The sequence below is a fragment of the Canis lupus genome, chromosome 15 (assembly GCF_048164855.1).
Source record: "Canis lupus baileyi chromosome 15, mCanLup2.hap1, whole genome shotgun sequence".
Lineage (NCBI taxonomy): Eukaryota > Metazoa > Chordata > Mammalia > Carnivora > Canidae > Canis > Canis lupus.
This window is the reverse complement of record NC_132852.1, coordinates 22,910,591-22,935,390: the sequence shown is the minus strand read 5'-3', so window position 1 is coordinate 22,935,390 and position 24,800 is coordinate 22,910,591. Positions and strand designations below refer to the sequence as shown.

At 37.5% G+C, this 24,800-nt stretch overlaps 1 protein-coding gene and 1 long non-coding RNA gene across 5 annotated transcripts in view; one reads left to right on the top strand and one right to left on the bottom strand.

The window, feature by feature from the left end:
- Positions 1-541: 541 nt before the first annotated feature.
- On the bottom strand, positions 542-23,498 carry LOC140604743 (uncharacterized). Its single transcript, XR_012007556.1, has 3 exons — positions 22,546-23,498; positions 4,717-4,832; positions 542-608 (listed from the first exon to the last, which is right to left on the bottom strand). It is a non-coding gene; the product is annotated as an uncharacterized lncRNA (long non-coding RNA).
- Positions 23,096-24,800, top strand: part of TUSC3 (tumor suppressor candidate 3) — a 225,258-nt gene continuing 223,553 nt past the window's right edge. For 3 of the 4 annotated variants that reach the window (XR_012007555.1, XM_072776213.1, XM_072776215.1), the window contains exon 1: positions 23,110-23,449. Coding sequence is in view for 3 of the 4 variants with exons in the window: in XM_072776213.1 (XP_072632314.1) it covers positions 23,312-23,449 (138 nt within the window). In the remaining variant the exon portion in view is untranslated. Of the gene's footprint in view, positions 23,450-24,800 lie in introns of all 4 variants that reach the window. The other variant, XM_072776214.1, reaches the window with a different exon arrangement.

The window sequence follows — 24,800 nt, the reverse complement described above, 5'->3', positions numbered from 1 at the left end:
GTTCAAGATCATTTTGGCTATTTAGGGTCCCTTGCATTTCCATACGAATTTTAGCATGAGCTTGTCAACTTCTACTTCAATGTTTTTTTAAAGGACTTTTAAAAAATCCAGTTCTGGGGATCCTTGGGTGGCGCAGCGGTTTGGCGCCTGCCTTTGGCCCAGGGCGCGATCCTGGAGACCCGGGATCGAATCCCACATCGGGCTCCCGGTGCATGGAGCCTGCTTCTCCCTCTGCCTATGTCTCTGCCTCTCTCTCTCTCTCTCTCTCTCTCTCTCTGTGACTATCATAAATAAAAATAAAAAATTAAAAAAAAAAATCCAGTTCTGTCAGGTGCTAATCCTCAGTGAGATATAAATACTGTTGAAGTCAAGCATACATTTTTTTTTCTAACTTGCTATGCTGAGGACTAAAGATAAGATCTTTGGATGATGCACTAATTCACGGAAGATTGACTGATAATCTGTGCATTTTACTCAAATTCTACTCCCTCAGTTCTAGTATGAAAGGTCATTCAGCATCCTCCTGACTCTAGCCAATTTACCTTTTCCTTGCTCCTTGATTTGATGGAGCATTTGAAATCAAATTTGGAGACTGTTCAAACATCAACCTAGAGAAAGTGACAATGGAGTTTTAATTAATTGTTTTCAGATACAAAAATTTATACAGTACATTTTGTACAAGAAATTCATTATTCAAAAATTATTCCTATATCCTTAGTACTTTCCTATAATTTTCTGTTTTTTAAAATGAACCTGAAAAGTTTTAGGGGACTTCAGAGGAATGTGTAAAGAGGTCAGGCTAGTATAGATTTTTACAGTTACTCATCGTTAATGACTTTCATGGTTGAGTTAACTGAATTTGACTCATCCTCATCTACCGTCTCAGAAATGCTTCACTGATCTTAGAATTGACATATGTTTCCTACATTATTGTGTCCTTCATATATTTAGCATATAGTGGACTTTAAAACAATTACAGAAGAATGCATTGCCAATCAATATGCTGAATTCATGATCTATTTCAACTTTTTAAAGCAAGTTATTAACATATTTCTAATGTTCTCACCTGACCTTAATTACTAACAGTTTCATTTTGTTTACTAGCTCTCTTTGTTGCTTTTCACTTTGATTACCCTAGGGCATCAGTCATTTCCAATACATTACACTTGGACCGTGTGTCTCTTGATACATACATAGCTTCTTGATACTATGGCAGGTGATTTTTCCCCCCAAAATGGTTTGGGTTTCCATTACCATGAAGATTACTTTTCTTAATTAAAGTAGGTAGGTTTATAAATTGGAACTGAAAGCATTTGGCTCTTCCATGAAACTCTGTTCTGCCATTCATTACTTGAAGTGTTCTCTCTCACATTCACACTACCATTAACCAGAGGGCAAAAATGCTTCTGAGTTAGATGGGCTATATTTAGACAATTAATTCTGTGAAATATAATAGGTTACTCACTATTCCCTCAATGTTTGTTGAAAAATAAAAAAGATGAATAATAGACAAAATATAAAAATGGTGGTTATCTATCAAGAAGAATATATTTCCAAGGGAGCCTATGGCTTTCATGGTAGTATATAATATTAAAATGTTCATATTATTTAAGTTTAATTTTAAGGAGTAAGCTGATTAATTTTATATTTTTTATACAATTAGTTGAATTATATGCTGTGAAAAAAATCAATAAAATGTGATAAAATTTTAGAAATACGAAGGTTTTTAAAGATCATTTAGTTCATGGTACCAATGCCTAGATTCATTTCTTCCCTTATACTCATGATTGAAGTTTGCTAATCAATACTTGTACTTTCCATGGGAACCTGAACTTTATGCTGAACAAAAAATTCTAGAGAGCCTCTATCTGTAGCTCAAAGTTGTCACTTGAGGTCACAAGTATTGGCCTTGTGACCTCAAGTGAGATCACTATCTTAATCCAAACCTTTTTTTTTTTGGTTGAAGAAACAGGAATAAAGAAGTAAATTGATTTGTGTAAGTTCATAAAAAGTTATTACTAAAGCTAAACGAGAACTCAATCACCTACTCACTACTGCAGAATTCTTTGTACCTCATCAAGCTGACTTCCACCCCATTCCTTCCTCTGTATTAACTCTATTGCCAATCACACACACATGCATTCACACACTTGCGAAGTCAGAGACAGACTCTCACACACACACACACGTACACATACGTACACCTTACCCCTAACAGGGCTAAGGTGAACAACAATTCAAACTTTCAATGATTGTGAGAGCTTCCTCATAGGTAGTATGAAGCAAAAAGATACCATATTCACATTTAAGTCTTGCACATAGTTATTGAATAATTGCACTTTCTGGAAAAATTATCAAATTCAACAACGTACTCCTCAAAGAGAAACTTTCTTTGAACTTCAATTTGTACTGTACCTTACATATTGCTAAACATTATATCAATTGTTAAGTATAACCTATACTATAAATATTCCACCTCCAATTATGTGTTTCAAGATTTTATGCTTGTTTGATTATATTTTCCCCCAAGACATAATTGGCAGGTTTCTACCAATGTTGTACGTATATGGTGGATGTGTGTCATCTTGAAATAAAAGAGTAAACAATATAGTTTTAAATTTCATTTTTATTTTTAATTGATATGTTATTCACATAAATTAAAATTTACCCTTTTAAAGTATATAGTTCAATGGTTTTTACCAAGTTCATAAAGTTTCATTAACATCACAACTGTTTAATTCCAAGACATTTTCATGACCCCCAGAAGAAAACTGGTATGCATTAGTTATCATTCCCCACTCTCCCTTAGCCTCTGCCTCTGCTAACTACTAATCTGCTTTTGGTCTAGATATATTTACCTATACTATAGATTTCATATGCATGGAATCACACACTGTCCCTTTGTATCTGGTTTCTCTCAATTAATATAACCTTGTGCTTATCTCTTGCAATTCCCTTTTCTAGTTTTGTGACTTGTTTAGTATTTTCATAATTTTTACTTTTTATCATTTAAAAGAAAGTATTTTACACAATAATATATGCTTTTATATCTAAAGTAATCTCACATTTTGCAAGTTATGGTTTTATTCATATAGTGTATGGTACCAAGAAAAAATAAGGAGAAAATTAAATGCAAAATAGAAATATAAAAAGAAATAGAAGGGATTCCTGGGTGGCTCAATAGTTGAGTGTCTGCCTTTGGTTCAGGTCATGATCCCAGAGTCCTGGGATCCCCACGTTTGGGTCCCCAAGGGAAGCCTGCTTCTCCCTCTTCTTATGTTTCTGTGTCTCTCATGAATAAATAAAGAAAAATAGAAAATTTTTTTCAAATCTTTATTTGATATCTATAATGGAGGGTATATATACATATATTATAGGTCAATATGTATAAAATAATTTAGTAATATATAGCTATAATATGTATTATATATAGAATATTGTGTGCACATATATACACATATGTATTATATAGAATAATTTTCTTTTTAACTAATTGAATTAGATAGGATATCAAGTCACTTCTTATCAAAAGATACTCTCAGTTTCTATAATTTTTTTCCATAGAATTGTAAACAGGCATTAAATAGGCCATTTATTTATAGGAATGGTTACTAGTCATGGCAGTAAATTTGAACTTTGAGAGAATAACCCAGGGTTAAAGCAGCGTATATCATTAAAGGTTTATTCAAAGATAGTTTTAGTACATACTTAAGTAAGGATTTAAAGTTAGCAATGTTAATCATCTCTCATCTTTCCATAAAACTAAACATAGGTTTTATGCTCAAATTTGCATCTAAATGTGAAATAATTTCATTTTAAAAAATAGAATAAATCTAAATTATATTTTTCTCTGTGTTCAAAAATGTTTATTGAACTATGCCCATGACACTACAAAACTATCTTAAAATTGAATCAATAAATGAAATCTTTGTATGCAAAAAAGTCACAAAATAGCATTTGCTTATACAACAAAAAGATTATTACAACAGTACTGTGCAGTCCTGTATTTTGGCTCATTGATTTGGCTCCCTGCTCACTCTCATATACACATCTGCTGACATAAGATTTATCACCCATCTTTTAATTAAATTGTTGAGGCATGATGGAGGAGTCATGATTGCGAGAATAATGATTGCCTTTTACTCTCTTATTTGGCTAATTTTAGGATAGTTTTAAAACTTTTTTGGAGCTTAAATTCTAATTGAAACTTATTAAAGATTGTGAAGTCATTAATATTTTTTGATATAATCCCAGAAGTCTATTTTATGTAATCAGCATTTTTCATAGCTCTTCCCTGAGTGATAGCCATGGAAGCTTTCAACTAATTTACTACTCATAAATTATAGAACCTTGAAGCTATAGTAAAATCAGTGGTCATAGTGTTTGTTGCAAGGTCTATATCTACCATCAAAGGGAACTGGATACCTGTTCTATTTTAAAATATTTTTATACGTAAAAAGTCTCTAAATTTTTGACTAAATAGTCTGTTCAGTAGGAAGCAATAGTCTTGGCATGTGGTTATAACCACTATAACCTTTATTATAGTTACATGGAGAAATTGGCAGTGCATATGGTTTAAACAATTAGGAGACTGCTCCCTGGTGGCTCTCAAAAACTACCATGTCAAACTAACATGTCAATGTTCCTGCAGGCCCCTCCCTTACAGTGTACTAATTGGATTCAAATAGATTCCAAAATTGCATCCTTCCAACTTACCTCTTCATCCTGCTTATCACCTCATTTTTCTGGAGTTGCATGCTATCTTTTTTAGCACATTTTAGATGAATTCAAATTCAACTAACACTCCCTTTTTGCAAGGCATTATGGAAACACTGAGGGAGAGAGAAAAAAAAAAAAGGCATGGTTTTTGCCAATAAGGATTCTTGATTTTGTAAGTAGGTAGGCATATTTAAATATCTTTAACATCATGAAAACAGTTTAATGCTAAATTGGATTTTACTTCCAGCTGTACTATTTAACATTAGGACCTTGAATAATATACTAAACTTCTGAGAGCCTTTATTGCCTCATTTATAAAGGAGATCATTTATGCAAACCATTTGGTCGAGTACCTGTCACAGTTTTAAAAAATAATTGGTCTTCCTTAGATACTTGTTATTTATTTATTCTTAAAGATTTTATTTTATTTTATTTTATTTTATTTTATTTTAGGACAGCATGAGAGAGAGACAGAGAGAGAGGGCAGGGTGGAGGGGTAGAGGGAGAAGCAGACTCCCCACTGAGCAGAGAGCCAAAGGCAAGGCTCCATCCCAGGACCCTGGGTTCATAACCTAAGCCAAAGGCAGATGCTTAACCAACTGACCCATCCAGATACTTGCTATTTAAACATCAATCTTCATTTCTACAAAATCAAAGGAGTCAAATAGGATGCCATGAAACATTTCTTCTGCATCGTATGAAACCTCTGCATTATATGATAGCAAATAAAGTTTGTTTCCCTGTGGGGAGCCTGATGTGGGAGTCAATCCTAGGACCTTATAATCATGACCTGAGCCAAAGGCAGATGCTCAACCACTGAGTCACCCAGATGCCTCAACAAAGTTTTCAGTGTACATAGAGATATACAAATGATAGAGGAGATTCATGGGCTTATCCCTCCACCTCCATAATTTTTCCCATTCGTTCATATTTCTCTTTAACTATCTAATTCCAGCCTGCAACCTGTTATTGCCTTTACCCACAGGAAATTTCTTGAAAATGCTACCATTTATTCATCAAAAATACAGTAAAGTTCTACTATGTGCTAGGCTTAGGAGATACAGAAACAAGTAAGTCAAATTACCATCCATATAGTCTTGTTGGGAGAGAAAAATAAAGAAAAGTAAACCACTGCTTATCATAAAATGATGAAGATGATCACCAAAGCAGAACCTGAAACAAAGGCTATGTATAGGTAGTTTATTTAGGAATTGATCACAGAGGAGTGACGGGCAGTGGGAATGAAACAGGGAAGAAAGAAATCCTTTACAAGGATATATTATCTACTTGGCCCCAAATGTTGGAGACTGGCACATCATCTCTTTGGACCTTCTGAGGCACTTCATGAAACATGTCTCAGAATTGATGTCCTGTTTTGGTCACAGACTCCTTTTTCTCATTGGTTCCCTTCCCCATTGGTCAAGGCTAATCCAGGACTTTAATTTCCTTGCCCTTTCAAATTGTGTGTGTGTGAGTGATTAGCAGGTTTTGCAGGTAATCCACACCACTGGATCTGGAAGTATGAGAAGCATATTCTAACATTCTAACCTACTAGCCTCTGATTCCTAACTTTAAAGACACAAGAAGGGTAATTTGTGCTTGCTTGAATAATTGTGGCCGTATGTAACTTCACCATTTCTTTTAATTTTTCTAAAGTAGATAGAAAACCTCATGTAGGACACATTTTTAGATATACAAACCTTGTTTAATCTACAGTAAAAGTCTTTTCACTAACATTCTCTCATGAGTGTACAGTGGGATTTTCCAGAATTTATATGATGTGTGATATCATAACAGATTAAATGTAGAAACAGTATGAGTATACAGCTGTCTTTTATTAAGGCAGATATTATGAAGATTGGCAAAAATGTAAAACAATATCACTATTTTCACTAATGCTTTAAAAAATAAAAATGTTATTTATGTTAACAAGCAATGGACTTACTATTATTTTGAAATAACTCGTTTAAATTTTTCTCAATTTTAATTTATAATATGACAAACACTGATATATACAGCCCACATATACAAAAGTCCTTTTGGTCCTGAATGATTTTCAAGAGTGTAAAAAGAGTGACAATATATCAATAAAATGTCCAATTTATTGGACAAAGAACTCAGAGTTCATGATGGATTGGAAGATTCTGTGAAGACATCTTGGAGAAACACAAACTTGTGCTGAGTCTTTTTTTTTTTTTTTTTTTTTTTTTTTTTTGTGCTGAGTCTTAAATGACACAGAAAGATTTGAGCATTGTAGAATGGAAAGAAGTCAAAAAGAACAAAGACACAAATGCCAATCACCAAGTGATGAAGGTAGAAAAATTAGATAAGTTTGGCTGTAATGAGAAAGCAAGTAGTAGCTCCTGAGATGGAGGCCTCTATTGGGTTCAGTGCTTAGCATGGCCCCTACTTAAGACTTAATCTCCGCCTCCTTCTGCTCCCCCCACCCCTTCGAGCACATTCTCTCTCTCAAATAAACAAGTAACTAAGTAAATAAATAAATAAATAAATAAATAAATAAATAAATAAATAAATCTTTAAAAAGAAATTGCTGATTCACACATTAACTCCTTTCTATATGAAGCACGAATGCTCCTGAAGTTTGCTTTATTCTCAGTTGGAAAGTTATCATACACAATTACTAAGCATTGCTACTGATCAACAGCTTCAATATCATTGGACAAAATAAATCCCTGACTTGGAATGCTTTTTCTCTTATTCTTTAAATGTTTCGTATGCATCATTATCTTCTTCCTATCCTGTATTTATTGATATACAATTCTAATGAGTAAACTGATATTTTTTTAGCAATGAAATCAAAGTAGATTAAACACCATTAATTAATAAACTGGAGTACTAATTTTAAAGCTTCCTGGTTTTAGCCCAGAGTAATATCCTTTAACATATTTCTTAATAACTAATTTAGTCCTTGGAATAAACAATGAACTTTTGCAGGAAACCAATAGAATTTGTCATAATTCTACCAATATAACTTAATTACTGAATGTAATTCCAGTTAAAAACTTCATGTTAATATGAAAGAAATCCATGCTTAGCTCAGCATTTGTGTTTTTTTTTTTTAAAGAATTTTCTTTCTTTATTTATTTAGAGAGGGCACACACTGAACAGGGAGAAGGGCAGAGGGATAGGGAGAGACAAAATCTCAAGCAGACTCTACAGTGAGTGGAGAGCCCGACATAAGGCCTCATGACTGAGATCACTACCTGAGCCCAAATCAAGAGTTGGTCATTTAACCAACTGAGCCACCCACATAACCCAGCATTTGTGATTTCTTTAAAGAAAACTATGCAAAACAAAAACAAAACAAAACAAAAAACTATGCAACATTTCTTTCCTTAAAAATGACAAGGTTAAAATGAACATTTATTCAATGAAATACAATTATTGGCATATGAATACAAGCATAGAAGTTGCCTTATTTGGTGAGTTTAGGAGATAAATTAGGAAGAAAGTCATGTATTTGGAGATTCAATCTATTTTTGCTCATTAATTTTAAAAGTTCAATTCAGCTTTTTATATGTCCAAAAGAACAGGAAATTGAAAGGAAATAAAACATAAGTTAACTTGGTCATTGTATCTAAGAAATTATAGCATTTTAAAACTATGAGAACCACAAATGAAAATAACACTGTTAAGTATTCTGCAGCAAACTCACATGTGTCCAAGCTCAAATGTTTGGCATAATAAAGATAGTGAAACTATCTCTTAAGCTCAACTGCTTTCATAATTTCTTTTCCAATGTTTTCCTGGCTCTGTAGAACACTTCTTTGATTATTTTAGAATCTCAGAGATACTCTCTACACATTCCTGTGACCCCCTTGGATTCTTTTCTCTTTCTAAAACCTTGCTACAGATTGCTTAAATTAAATAGCTTCGATCATTTGTCCATGTCCGTACCTGGCTTCGATATATAATTTCATTAAGATAAGTTGAATTTTCTTAGTGAGTCTAGAAAGCTCTGGAATCATCCTGCCAAAAAGCAGCCAGATTTTGGACTTTGACTTCACAGCATCTGATACGTAAGAATTTTAAAAAATAATGCCTTTTCCCTTGCTCCCCAATTACTAGAGTGGGCCCCCAATTACTAGCCAATGAACAGTCCTTTGAAACGATATTTCTTGGTGCTAACATGTGCTCCACTGACCTTTCAGATACATGGAGCATGCTGAACAAATAAGTGAAAGGCTGTTTGAGTTAACCATATGTTCAACATAATGAAATATGTTGAGGGTTGTTTCTGAAAATATCCCAAACATGGGTTTTGAATGTAATTGTGCAGGTACATGCTCTTTAGAACTATAATTTGTTTGGTAAATCTTTTACTAGACTCTTCCTTAATTCTGTGTTTCAAATATGAATTTGTATTGATTTTAATAGAAATTCTAGGGCAGAAATTGAACAATAATTAAAAGATCACGTGCAATGAATTTTTATAAATGCAGCTAGGTTCTATGAATAAAGGAAAATGTTTTAGTTAATGCCACGGGAAGTGGTATTAGTTGAAGTTTAGCAATATTTATAAAAATAATCTAAATTCTGTTGATTACATAGACATAATGCTTCAAGGCTCCCGTTACTTATTAAGATAAAGTTTAAAATAATTGAATATAATTTATAATAATATACAAAATTACTTTTATTTTGGAATATCTCTAGGAAACACACTAATTATAAAAAAACTTATTTTAAGTAGTCAATTGTTTGCAAATTACTAAAATTATTTAGATATATCTAATAAATGAATATATTTAGAAAAACGAGAAAAGGCAATTAGGATTACATATTAGTGCCTGATATTTTTAACCATCAGGGTTTTTTACTGTGTTTCTTGGAGCTCTAGGGTTTTTCCCTTTACATTTTCCTCTGTATATTCCATAAAAGCATCTGTATAATAGTTATGGGTTAAAATTTTTTTGATGCTCCTGTATTACATCATATGTGGTACTAGGAGGTGAGGCTGAAATGTAAGGTCAGTTCCTTGTACTTTCATTCCCGTCACCCCCTTCCCCCCTCTGCCAGTCTATTCACCACACAGCAGCTTGAGACACAGATATGTCACTGACTGCCTCATCCCTCCAATGGAAACATGCTAAATATATATATATATGTTTCTTAGAAATGGACTATCCTCTCATATCTGTCTTTCCCTTACTCCTGTTTTGACCCTAGTATCTGGTAGAAAGAAGAATTAATGTCTGGAGTCAGTTAAATATTTATTGAATACCTACACCCACAATGGGAGTTGATGTATAGCATTTACAATGTGTCAGGTACTCTTCTGAACACGTGGCATGTATCCCCTTCTTTCACCTTCAAGGTGTTATTACTATCTTCATTTTACAATAACTGAGGAACAGAGAGGTGATGTAATCTGCCTACAGACATGTGGTTAGTTAAGTGATAGAGTCCTGCTCCACAGCCCATGCTCCCAAATAGTCGGCTTTGTATAGTGCTGGTGTAGGGCGTACACACTGGTGTAGGGAATACAAAGATAAATACAGCTCCAAGTGCTTACTGTTCAGTGGGAAAGAAGCAAACATATGTTCAATGTGATGGTAAATGATGATAACACCAGCAAATATTAATGAAGAGTTCATATATTCTGAGCTTTCTAATAATTTTCTTGTATCTATTGGTTAACTTGATCCTCACAAGAATTCTATGTTTTTTTGTTTCTGAGGGTTTTTTTTGATTAGGAAATTAAGATAATTTTGCCTAAAATGAGAAAGAGCCAATCTGTTCCTGGACTATAGTCAGCCTGGAGCTGATCTGGCTCTAACAGGCCTTGGTATTTCTCTGCTGAATATAAAAGAATTCCGGGGATCCCTGAGTGGCTCAGCGGTTTAGCGCCTGCCTTCGGCCCAGGGCGTGATTCTGGAGTCCTGGGATCGAGTCCCAAGTCGGGCTCTCTGCATGGAGCCTGCTTCTCCCTCCTCCTGTGTCTCTGCCATTATCAATCTCTCTCTCTATGTCTATCATAAATAAATAAATAAATAAATAAATAAATAAATAAATAAATAAATCTATCTTAAAAAAAAAAAGAATTCCACTGAATTCCACTGTGACCATGACAGAGTGAGACAAATATGAGTCTCTTCCATAATCTTGTCTGACACAAGAGCACTGCATAAACCACAAAAATGACCAAACATCCACCTCTCTCAGCTAATATAAGTGACTGTTACTTTTCTGATCGATTTTATATTTAATTTTATTTTTTTCCTTTCATCTTCTAGGCAAAAATTATTAAGATACCCTTCCATGGAATTTCTCCTGCTCATGACAGTTCTGAGTCCAGAACAGAACCACACGTCCTCGAATCTTCCCCAAAAGATTAGAAACAAATCTAAATGCTGTAACATTTCCATTCAAACACTCTCTTACTTAGATTCCCCGTAACTCTTCATGGAATGAGGAAGGAACATTTGCAATCAGCCAATAAACCCAGCACAGTCTGACTTTGGCTGTGTTGTGTAGATAATAAAAGAAACAGAGATTCCACCAAGGCTTAGCTGAGACTCTCACTGTTGGACCAGAACTTTAGACTCAGTAATAATGTCCTAGAAATCTCTGTTTAAGTGTTCAAAATGTCACTCTGGCCACAGGTGGGAGGTAAGTTTTACTCTGAGCTGAGCTCTAATTAATAGTTCATCATGATTTTTTTGCCCTGGGCTTTTGTCTTCTTAGGAATAAGTTCTTTTGGGTTTTTTTGGTCATATGATGGGTTTATATTGCATTTTTGGTGAATTGCTCTTTTGCCTTGTGGTATTGACTTCTGAGGTTTGCCGATTTCGTCTATACAAAGAACAGTCTATGATGGGGGTCTGGACATAGATCTGGTGAGTCTGGAAGTCTATCCTTAGGCCATTGCTGAGGGAGAGGGGAGTTCAGAAAGGCATCCTCAGACTGATGTTCTTAGGGTAGAGGTTGCTTTAGGCCAGCATTTCAGAACCTTGTAAGGGGTCCTCCCAGTTTTGTAAGAAATGATTTGTTCAGAGTCACATGCCCATAGTCAGTTTTGTCTGGCCCCCAATCAGCACAGGTTCTCCAAGCACCAACCTTACTAACCACTAGAGTTCTCATGGGGTCTTCTCTGTCTGAAACTACAGATCTTTCTGGCCAAACCCCTGTTTCCTTTTTTTTTTTTTTTCTAAGTATAATGCATACTTATCCTCCAACTGGTAGTATTTTGCAGAGGCAATTTGGAATTGCAGTGACCACTGGGGGAAACATTTGATTTTATTTGATTTTATTTATTTATTTTTTAATTTTTATAATAAATTTATTTTTTATTGGTGTTCAATTTGCCAACATACAGAATAACACCCAGTGCTCATCCCGTCAAGTGCCCCCCTCAGTGCCCGCCACCCATTCACCCCCATCCCCCGCCCTCCTCCCCTTCTACCACCCCTAGTTCGTTTCCCAGAGTTAGGAGTCTTTATGTTCTGTCTCCATTTCTGATATTTCCCACACACTTGATTTTAGCAGGACAATCATCCAGTAGCTATCTTAGAACAAAAGGAGAAGAAATACTCATGAGAAGATTGTTTTGTGTACAAAAGAGAGGTCACTTTATTTCATGTAGAAGACTCCTTTTCCATTTCAGCTCTATTCTTTGGGGTTCCAAAATCCCAGGCTTTTAAATTGTACAGCTTGAAAAAATTGCCAAGGACTTTCTCTTTTCTGTGTATATATGTCAAACTGGGTTTTCCTGCATCTAAACTTTGTCTCCTCCTTTGCAGATAGGACATAATTAGCTCTTTATAGTGACAATTTAATATTTGTTTGTAGTTGGCTTCTTTGAACTTCTAATTTTTCTATTTCTGCCTCTCTGTTTTCTAACGCTGGGAAATTTTAGAGTAATAGATAAGAAAAAATCACTCCTGGTTTATGTGCACTCTGGGAATATCTAGTGTAGACAAAGATTGAACGTTGTTTTTTTGAAGAAATAAAGACATTATTGTTATATTAACTTCAAAATTGTGGTGGCTGAAAGGTACATTGACTTAATAGCCTTCATTACTATAATTATGAGGTTTAAGAAAGACCTTGGTTCCCATATGAGAAAACTTCTGTCATTATTTAACGAGTCTATAAAATTTAGTTTACCAATAAAAATAACATCAGCCCAATATTTAAATATATACAAGATGAGGGTTAAATGCTGAGATAGAGCCCTTCATTTGGCTGTAGGCCCAGCAGGGAGTCTGCTTGAGATTCTCTCCTTCTCCCTCAGTCCTTCTCCCTGCTCATGCTCACATGCTCTCTCTTTCTTTCTCTAAAATAAATAAATAAATCTTTAAAAAAGTGGTAAAGTTTAATTTTATAAAATTCTTATAGTGCCTCCAATCACAAAGACTTAATATATTAACTAAGATTATCTTTCAGGCTCTTAAATAATTTTAAGAACTTATACTATGTAGGACAGTAGCAACTACTATAATAGACACTGTAGCTATTTAAATTTAAGTTAATTAAAATTAGATAAAGTAAATATTCAGTTCTTCAGTTGCATTAACCACAGTTCAAATGTCTAATAGTTACATATGGCCAGTGGTTACCATATGGGACAGCACTGATAAAGAAAACTTCCATAATCACAGAGTTCTATTGATAGGACTGCTTTAGACATATGATTAAGCAAACTAGTTGATAATCTTTGGGTGCTTGTATGATTTTTAAGTAAGAAACAAAAACAAAACCAAAAACACACCACTGATCACTAAAAGGATTCCGCACCACATTCCAGTGTGTGGCAGGGATTTTTCCACAGCACCAAACAATTTTCAGATGCCAGGTAGGTGTCATATAATTTAACTCAATTATGATACTTCCTACTAGGGGATAGTGTCAGATCCCATGAGTTCAGGGCTCAGTCCTACAAGACTTCATCTTTTCCCCCACCATCTCACAAACTCCAGTCACAAGGCCAGGTTAACATTACCTGTTCTTCTGACCAACTGGCGCTAAATTGGAGATTTCAACAACTCCCTCCTTAAGTTTGATTAATTTGCTAGAGTGGCTCACAAAAGTCACAGAGACATTTCACTTACTAGATTACCAGTTTATTATAAAAGATTTAACTCAAGAACAGCTGGATGCAAAAGATGCTTGGGGTATTATATAAAGAAAGGGACATGGAGCTTCCATGCCCTTTCTAACTACCATTTTCCCAGAATCTCCACATATTCACGAACTTAGAAGCTCTCTGAATCCACTCTTTTTGGGCTTTTACATCGGCATGATTGATTCAACCTCTATCCCCTCTCCCTTCCCTGGAGAGGAGGGGTTGGCCTGAAAGTTCCAACCCTTTAATCACATGGTTAATTCCTCCAGGCAACCAGCCCCCACCCTTAGGTGGAGTCCAAAAGTCACCTTATTAACATAATAAAAGACATCTTTATCACTTAAGTCACTTAGGAAATTTCAAGTGTTTTAAGGAGTTCTGTGCCAGAAATGGGGATAAAGGCCGGATATACATGTCTTATTATAAATCATAATATCACAATCACTAACATAATTTTAATTTTTGTAGAATAGCTATTGATGAGCAAAGTATACAAATGCATTTGAATTTATATATATATATATATGCATATATATTTATGCTTGGAAATAGATGTAAATAAGACAGTAACACTCGTAAAGAAAAGATAGCTAAATAGTTCTTGCTTTCTGTTTCTATTTTTCTCCTGTGCCTGGAGAGAAGAGTGGTTACTTTGGTTAAATTTGGTAATTAATACAAATATTAGAGTGTTCTAGGCACTCCCATTACAAAGATATATAAATATTTATACAAAATAATGCATGTAATTTTCTGTTTATTAACACTTATTATAGTTTATCAATATGTTTATTATGATATATGCATTGTTTTATTTAATATACTAATAGGTTATATTTTAATGCTACAGTTAAAAGTTTTAATTTACAGATTTATTCTTTTTTTTCAGATTTCTTCATTTTTTTTTCTGTGAATGCCTAAATACATATATGGTAAGCTGTGTTAGTAAATCCTTTATTATAATATTATTTCAAGAATAGTATTCAGGAGGCCTAAAATTATAATTTTAATCTTTCTCTAAAATCACCATGTTATTTTATGACACGGCACATCACAGAGATGACATTTAAGTTGTGCACTGAAGAATGAGCAAGATTTTGAAGTATAAGGAGTGTAGACAAAGTCATTCTACGAAGATGCAACGGTAACAAAGGCAGGAGTGTGTAGAATGTGGTCTTCAAAACGGTTTGATCACATCCTTTCAAAAGAATTTAGAAGACTGGATATCCCTTTGTGCATCTTAAAGTAAACATCTAAAAGTCTTCATTATAAGCTTAAATGTTGCAAAGATTACAATTTTCACCAAGTTATATTGACATTAACAAAATAAAATTCACAGCATTCCTATAAATATTTATAAATATTTCCAAAGGAATGGAAATCAGAGCCATCATTATCCATTAAAAAACAAACTCACAAACAAGAAGGAACTCCTCTTTTTAACAATTGAATATTTTATATTATCTTTTTATCTTCCTGAACTTCTATTTCCATTACGCTGCCCCCAAGGGATTTGAAAATTATACTTTCTAAAAAATCATTATTTTTTTTAAGATTTAATTTTTTTTATGTTATCTCTACACCCAACATGGAACTTGAATTCACAACCCTGAGATCAAGAGTCACACACTCTTCTGACTGAACCAGCCAGGTGCCCTGAAATTATATATATATATATTTTTTTTTTGATTGGCTGAAATTATATTTTTAATGAAACTTTTTATTAAAAAGTAAATTTTCTATTGAAATATAGTATATATATATAAATCACAAACTAATGTCTCAATAAATATGCACAAACAATATATACTTATATAATAACCACCAATCAAAACAAGAAATGGATCATGGACTATTTCTAGTACTCCAGAGCCCTCTTCGGCCCTCTTCCACTATCCTGACTTTTTACCTGAGATATTTAATACACCAACCAACTTCATGGTCAGATCATATATAAAAATAGAACTCTAGCCTATAACCTTCAGTATGTCTAGGAAACCAACCCCTTGTGTATAATAAACACCCCAGGGAGCCAGCCTGGACCTGTAGGAGGTCAGACTGCTATCTCTAGTCAATCCAGGAGTCCAAACAAGAACTTCTTTAACAACTGGTCCCAAACCAACTGGACTTGATTAAAAACTGACATCCACCTAATTTTTATTCCTGTTTCCAACTTAGGACCAACTACAGAAATTCAAATATGCAGCCCTAACCAATTACAGAGATGCCCTCCTTTTTTTTTTTTTTTTTTTAAGATTTTATTTATTTATTCATGACGGACAGAGAGAGAGAGGCAGAGACACAGGCAAAGGGAAAGGGAGAGAAGCAGGCTCCATGCAGGGAGCCCGACGTGGGACTCGGGCCCAGGTCTCCAGGATCACACCCCAGCCAAACCGCTGGGCCACCAGGGCTGCCCCAAGATGCCCTCCTTCTATTTAGCTCACCTACAGCTTCCTCCAAGCCATAACCTCCAATCGAGGGTTACCTGAGGCCTACCTTTTTTTCTACTATTACACTTTGCTATTCCTCCACCTGCCTTTAAGTCTGTCAAAACTAGGGACTCCTGGGTGGCTCATTGGTTGAGTGTCTGTCTTTGGCTCAGGGCATGATCCTGGAGTCCCCAGATCGAGTCCCTGGATTGAGTCCCACATCCAGCTCCCTGTGTGGAGCCTACTTCTCCCTCTGCCTATGTCTCTGCCTCTCTCTCTCTCTCTCTCTCTCTGTGTGTGTGTCTCTTGTGAATAAATAAATAAAATCTCTTAAAAAAAAAAGTCTGTCAAAACTCAAGTGGGAGTGGCTTACTCCCTTGTTATATGGTAAGCTAAGAAAAAATAGCCTCGGCCTGTTCTCATTTGGTTGGTCTTTATTTCCACAAACCCAAATATGTTAGTTTTGTGTCTGGATCCTTATATTGTAAAATTCATTCATGTTATGTATAGAGGTCATCAGTTCATTTTTATTGATATATAGTATGACTGCATCACAAAATAATCTGTTTAACTGTTTATAGATATTTGGTCTCTTTCTAACTTTGGGCTTTTATGAATAAGGCTGTCACGCACATTCATATATGTCATTTTGTGAACATATGTCTCTTTGGAACTGCTGGGTCATAGATAGGTGTATTTAGTTTTAGTAGATACTACTGCTTTGATAAAGTAGTTAAACCAATTTAACCTCCTACTGGCAGTGTAATCAGATAGAATTTTATCCTAATATATTTTTTATGCTTCAAAGTCTCTGCAAAAAAGAGTTGTATGGATTGAAATTTGATTTAAATAAGCCTCTGACCATGAGGCTATATTAAAATTTATCGTTTGCACTGAGTTATCATTAGTTATTAGTTGTACCCAATTGATCAAAATAACAACATATATTATGAATTTGAGAAAATAGTAGTAAACATGAAAAAGTGAAAAGCAGAAGTGTATTGGTAAAACATTACTTACAGAAATAAATAAGGTTTTAAAAAATGTGTTTGCAAGTCTGTGGATTAGTACTATTTATTGCTAGAATAAGATAATATACAGGAACATTTTATTTTTATTTTTTAACTTTGCTTATAGTAAGTATTAAAGAACTATGATCACAATAAGGAGACAGGAATAGGAGTTTATTATCACAATATCATCTAATTGTTTGAACTCCTTTTGAATAAATTGCATAGTGATCTATTCACAAAACAATTTTTAAATGATCTATAGCTGACAACTAGAGCCTGTCCTCTTTCAATACTATTGAAAGCAAAAAAATGGGGATAGAAGGGGAGAGACCTCTTTTCTTTTCTTAGCTAAGATAAAAGGCAATTGTCCTAACAAAGTCAGGCAAGAACAAATAAGATTAGCCTGTATCTTAGGCACTTCTTCCAAGTTCATCAATTTTAGGAAAGAACACAGGATTGTTGAGATTTTGGAAATGAATTTTGTGTGTGTGTATTTTTTGTTGGAGTTCAAAATATTTTTTAAAAGATTTTATTTATTTATTCATGAGAGACACAGAGAGAGTCAGAGACATAGGCAGAGGGAGAATCAGGCTCCACAGGACCCAAGGATCATGCCCTGAGCCGAAGACAGAGCCTTCAACCACTGAGCCACCCAGGTGTCCTGGGAGTGAGCTCTTTTAAAGCCATTTACCTATGTAGTCCTTGGGGTAAACTCCAGTTTGAAGTCTGTTATGTTACAGCAAAGGTAAAGGGTTTGACTTAGCTCCAAGTCATTATCCCAGATTGGACCTCCTTTGGAAACTAGGAGTCTGTGGACTAAAGACAGTGACATGCTTAGTGTTGTACTTTACTGTTAAACAGAGAATGGCTGGATTTGTTCATTCATGCATTAAAAAATTGCACTATTCTGTGTAGTGTGGACTCAAAGAAAACAGTCTCTACGTTCCTGGAGTTTACATTCCAATATGGGGAAAGACAAATAAATGCAAAAGTATAATGTCAGTTAGTGATAGATACTATAAAAAAGGAAAAACAGGGATTATTCTAGACAGTGTGGATGAAAGCCCTATCTTACCAAGCTTACATTTGAATCCTGCATAATCCTGCAATGAATCAATTGCATAATTTTAGGTAATGAGTGCTATATGAAAGTTAAGAGTGTGTGTGTGTGTGTGTGTGTGTGTGTGAAGAGTAAGGAGTTTAGTTTTTAGAAGGGGTTGTCTAAGAGATGAGACTAATGCAGGCAGGCTGGGCCTCAAGACCCAGAGAGGGACCAGCAGGACCAGCCCAGAGGGTCCTTGGCTAGGTGCAGCAGGATAGAAATCAAATGTGAGCCAATAGGAAGTGCAGCAGTGTTTATTGAAGATATATAGAGAGTACAGGTATAGACAGAGTGTTCAGAAGACTGGGAAAGCAAAGGAAAAAGAATCTCTGGGACCTGGGGTTTTTATTAACAATTGTAGTCTGGTGCATGTGTCCTCTCAGGTATCTAGAACTGGTCTGAACAAGCACAGGATCTAGATGTTCATCATAAGTCACTTATTCTCTGGAACCAGGAGATCTTGGTGTTGAAATGTCTAGTGTCATTCAAACAGACACATGATGGCCTTGCCTGGTCATTCTTAACCAGTCATTCCTGAAGTGTTATCTCTAAAGAAATCATTAACTCCTTATCCTTTACAAGGAGGACATACATTAAGGCATGTATGTGTGTTTGTGGATGCAGATCCTAGCAAAGAATAGAAAGTAGGAAAAGGAGCTAAAAAAACAATTTTTCCCCCCCATGGGTTCCCTTTCTGCTTCCCTATGGCAGGATGACATCTTAGAAGATCTGAATAAAGGGATAAGGTTTGCCATGTGAACATCTAGCTCTGTGAAAAAGGTGAAGAAACAACAGTGTGAAGAACAGAGGGAGTATGTTTGACATATTTAAGGAAAACAAAGAAACTAGCCTGGCTGGAGCAGAGTGAGAAAATGGAAAGTAGGAAAAAGGTAGCCAGGCACAAAGTAACGGTAGGGCCCTAAGAGTGAAAATGATTGCTTTGAATAATAGTGAAAGGGAATAGAAGGGAAGGGAGAAGAAATGGGCAGAAAGGGAGACAGAACATAAAGACACCTAACTCTGGGAAATGAACTAGGGGTGGTAGAAGGGGAGAAGGGCAGGGGGAGGGGGTGAATGGGTGACGGGCACTGAGGGGGGCACTTGATGGGATGGGCACTGGGTATTATTCTGTATGTTGGCAGATTGAACACCAATAAAAAATAAATTTATTATTAAAAAAAAGAAAATGATAGCTTTGTATGCTGAGGACAGAGAAAGTACTTTTTTTTTTTTTTTAATTTATTTATGATAGTCACACAGAGAGAGAGAGAGAGGGAGGGAGAAGCAGGCTCCATGCACCAGGAGCCTGATGTGGGACTCGATCCTGGGTCTCCAGGATTGCACCCTGGGCTAAAGGCAGGCGCTAAACCACTGTGCCACTCAGGGATCCCCCAGAGAAAGTACTTTACACTGGTTTATGTATTAAAAGGATCACTCTGGCTCATTTACCAAGAACAGAATATAAGAAGGCAGGATTCAAAAGTCTTGGATTAGGCTAGTAGAGGAATTTGGTAAGACTGGAAGCAAGGGGAGAATGGACTAGGAATGATGTCCAATGCCTTTCTAATGAATGCTAGAGTAACAAAATGAAAAAAAAAGAAAACGATTTCTTAAGTCACTATAGAGGCTGAGTAACTTGGAAACCAAATATGGATGGCAGAATGGTTGGAGTGGATGGGCAGCTCGGAGGCTCTGAAAATTGGTAATGAGGAGGATGACGGTGTCATCAACCAGATCCAAGACCTGACCTTTACTGCTCATGGCCACCTACCTTTGTCCTACATTTTATTAAGCTCTTCCTTCTTCCTTATCTCTTAACTCTGGCAAATGGAAAGCAAAACCACCCCTCAAACACCAGCAACTGCCCTGACAAGACCTCCCGTCAGCCCAGACCACTCAGACCAGTTTGAGCATGAGTCCCTGACTTGCACCTGTGCAGATGGGCCACAGGGTGACCTTTAAAATGACCAGTAATTATCTTTATCTTATTATAATACTAAACCTCTGCCCTAGGAGGAGCACAAGCCTCATTTACATAATATACAATGCATGTATAGGCATGTTTCCTTAAGATGCATGTGTGACCCTATGCCCACATCTACATACGACGACAAGGATCCCCTTTTAAAATAATCCTCCTGACCCTGAATAAAAGGAACCCATCAGCCCTTGCTCAGAGAGTGAGGGCTTCAGAAGTTATTTCTTACAATCTCCGTATTTACTGAAAATAGTTTCCTATATGCAACAACTCACTTGGTAGTTTCCATCTGTGACTCAGCAAGGAGTGAACTCACATTGGTTCGGTTACAGTGGTACTATTAATTACAATAAAATAAAATAAGTTTGGAATACAAAGGAACAGATGGTGAATTTTGATTTTGTCGAGTGTATCTTGATATAGATGTTTAGTTGATATAGACCATAAATTTCTTCTTGTCTCCAGACAGATAAAAGTGGAGGTCACTTTCACAAGTCTCAAGGAAAAAGGAAAGGGCTAGTCTTTAGGTTGCAATTACTATGGGCACAAACATTCACATAATAGTGGGAAATCAAAAGCTTGGGAGATAGAGAAGAGAGATGTATTTGTAAATTCTTTTAAAAAAGGTGGCATAGCATAGTAAATGATAGTGGCTATTGAGCAAGACTGCCAAAGTTCAAATTCCTGGTATACCATTTTCTGGTTGTATGACATTGAGTTAGATCTCCTGGCCTAAGTTTCTTTTTATGAAAATTGTTACACGAGGATTTATCTGATAAGGGTGTTATGGAACAGGAGGTCTTAATCTGGAGTCCATGAAATTTGGGGGGATCTGGGAAACTTGAATTGACAGAAATTTAACCCTATTTCTATTAACCACTCATAAAGCTCTTTTTTTTTCTCCAATTATAAAGCAGAAAGCAAAGCATGGTAGTATTAGCAGTACATATGGTTTTGTTTTCTGTAAAAATTACAAATAATTTCATATTATAATATAGCAGTAGTAGATAGTTTAAAATATTGTTTATTATCATTGCTGTTTCAATATTATCACACTTATTAGAATTGCTGTTAGATACATTGCTAGGTTTCATATGATTGCAGAATTTATTTACAACCCTTATGCTACTTAATTGTTCAAGGATCCTATAATTCTGTGCTTCTTGATCAATCATAATTACATTGTAAAGTCTGAATGTTTATTTATTTTTTTAAGATTTAATTTATTTGAGGGAGAGAAAGAGTAGGGAGGACAGGTAGGGGAAGAGAGAGAGGGAAACAGACCCTCTGCTGAGCAGAGAGCCTGACACAGGGGAGATCATGACCTCAGCTGAAAGTAGACTTTAACTAAGCCACCCAGGCGCCCCAAAGTCTGGATGTTTTTAGGTTGGCTCTTTTTTTTTTTTTTTTTTTTTTAAAGATTTTATTTTTATTCATGAGACACACACACAGAGAAGCAGAGACAGAGGCAGAGGTAGAAGTAGGTGTCCCTCCCCCACCACCACGCAGGGAGCCTGATGAGAGACTCCTCCCAGGATATATCAGGACCTGAGCAGAAGGCAGACCCTCAACCACTGAGCCATCCAGGTGCCCCTACGTTGGTTCTTACATCTCCCTTTGCTTTCTGGCATTCCCCAAATACAAATATTTGTTGAGCAGTTGAAAGGAGGTGACTTGTCTTAATTTTGATAATGGCATTTCATGGGATGCCTTTGTATCTTATGAATTTAGTTTTTTTGCAGTTAGAAATACTGTTTTAAGACTGGGCCAATAGAGTTCATTAGACTATCAGAGGTTTTCATGATACAGGAGAATTCTTGAGGGAGAATCAATGCTACACTAGAACAGTAATGGAGGATCGTTGGAAGAAAGGCAGGCAGGGACAAGGGGCCCTGTCCTATGAGGAAACCACCCTTCAAAGCCTTTCCTGCCACGTGCAAGGAGCCCTCCACCCTTTCCCACGGGATAGGTAGATGACAAAAACCTGATTGGACGAAGGGGGCGTGGAGGGTTAATCAGATTAAAAGAGCTCCCCAACAAGCCCATAACCCCCCCCAGATCTGAACCCCAAATTGGCAACCCTCTTGGCTCCCCTCCCTTTCAGAGCTTTGTACTGTCCACAATTCAATAAACTTCGCTTTGCTCCCTCACCTCTTCATCCTTCCACTCAGCCTGACCAAGAACCCAAAACTGAAGGGAAAGAAATCCCCTAACACTACCTGGCCCCTAAAAGATGTTCAGTAAACCGTCTGCTTCCATTGTTCTTTCCGGCCTTTGCATTTTTGCATCCCCAAGCGTCGAGTACGGGGGCTCGGCCCTCGGGCAGAGGATCCCCTCCTCCGAGGCTGAATGAATGGGGGGGCGTGGCCTGAGGGCGGCTCCGCAGGCCCCTCCGCGAGACTGCACGGAGCAGGGGTGAAGTCGCAGGCGGCTACTACGCATGCACCGGGTTATATTCCGTGCATGAGGTTAGAGGCCTGGGAGGGCTCCGTACGTGGGCCACGGCTGGGGTTCCAAGAACGTCCCAACGGCACCAACCGTGATTGCCCCTCGGCCCGAGGGGCCAGGGCTTTACGAATCCCTTAGCAGGCTCCTGCATCATTGCAGAGGGCGAGCAGGTCCATCTGGGGCTCCAGGTGAGCAGGAGCTCACTCTGGCTGCACTTCAGCGGCCCCCGCACACTCCCGGGCCCTCGCACGGGGTCCGCAGCCGCCGCGCGCTCCCGGCCCGCGCCCGCGCCCTCGCCACGCCCACTTCCTGCCCCATCCCGGGCCTTCCCGGGTCCCCGCTCCTGCTGAACCGGATGCGCCGTCAGTTTCCTCCTCCGCGTCCTCCGCGGCCTCCGCTTCCCCGGCGAAGCCGCAGGCACCCGCACCCGCGAGGGCACAGGCAGGGGCGCCCGGCGGCTGTTCTGGCAGGAGTCGGACGCCGTAGGAGCTGGGCGCGCACGGTTACCGAGCGTGGAGGAGACACTGCCCTGCGGCGATGGGTGCCAGGGGCGCTCCTTCACGCCGGAGGCAGGCGGGGCGGCGGCTGCGCTACCTGCCCACCGGGAGCTTTCCCTTTCTCCTCCTCCTGCTGCTTCTCTGCATCCAGCTCGGGGGAGGACAGAAGAAGAAAGAGGTAGAATGAATCCCTCGGCCTTGCAAGTGGGCCGGGGCGGCCGGGGCGGGCCGGGGCGGGCCGGGGCGGGCCGGGGCGGCGGCGTTGCTAGGCAGCCGGGCCGCGTTGCTAGGCGACCGGGGCGTGGGCGGCGGCGGCGGAAGCGCTGCGGCGAGCGAGCGCGGGGCTTGGGAGGCCCGTGGGCCTGGCGGTCGCGGCTGTGGGGTCAGCCTGGCGTTTTCTCAAAAGCAGTAAAGCAGCTCCTTTTCACTGTGCGCCTGAGCCTCGCACACCTTGCAGACTCACGGCGGCTTTGACCCTCAGAGGCCGAGCTTTGTGCTCCTGAGTCCCTGAAAGGGGTGTGTTGGGTGCAAAAGCAACCTTTCCGGAGTATTTGCAAACCCCCGGAGGACTCTCTGGGTTTTACGTTCAGGTTCCCAGTTCCTTTCGTTATTCGTTTCAGGAAGCAGGGCAGCGTAGCAGAAATGCGTTTTTTTCGTAGTTTATATTCACAGTGACACATTTTTAGCATTTTTAAAGCTGTAGGTTTTTGTTTATGTTGAACTCCTAATGGTGAGAATAAACTCACATGGATTAAATTTGTTTGTGAAGCTCACCTGATTTCAATCTTAGTCCTCTAAGAACTTTAAGAGGGTTGAAGTCACTATGTTTAAAACAGTTATTTGTGATTTTAAGTTCTCCGCCTTTGCCTTGGATACTCAGTCTAGCAGCATCAGAAAAACAAAATTAGTGTGGAAATGGGAGTAGTGTTTGTAATCGTACAGTATTTTAGTAAGAGTATTGGCTTTCAATCAAGATAGTTCCCCCCCCCCCCCCGTGAAGTATTCTACACCCGTGACTCAAAATCTAATTCGAGTTTAAAATAGTACCACAAGTTTCTTGATAGCTGGGTAGAGAGTGAAAAAACAGCTTCATGCTCAAGATGATGTTTCTCTTTACTTTTTGTCTGAAACATCTCTGAACTCAATAGTAACTTCTTCCCTTTAGCTTTTTAATTTTAAGGGTAAAGTAGGCCATATGAAATTCTTTGTAGAGATCTGGTAAGAGGTTTAGAGAAGGCCTGTTAAAACTATTTACAAATACATATAATATACATATTAATACATACATATAATTTAAAGGTATATTTTTTAGCGTTTGGTATTTATATACCACATTCCAAGAGTTTTAGGTGTCCAAAGTAGTTCTTGGAGAAGAGATTAAAAAAAAAATTTTTTTGTCCCTCCCCCTGCAGATGGCCACATTGGAGGGCAGTAAAAAATGCTGAGGAATTCCATGGAAGTTCTGATGTTTTACTTTTTAGATCACTGTTGGGGCACTTTGGTAGCTCAGACCCTTGAGCATCCCACTT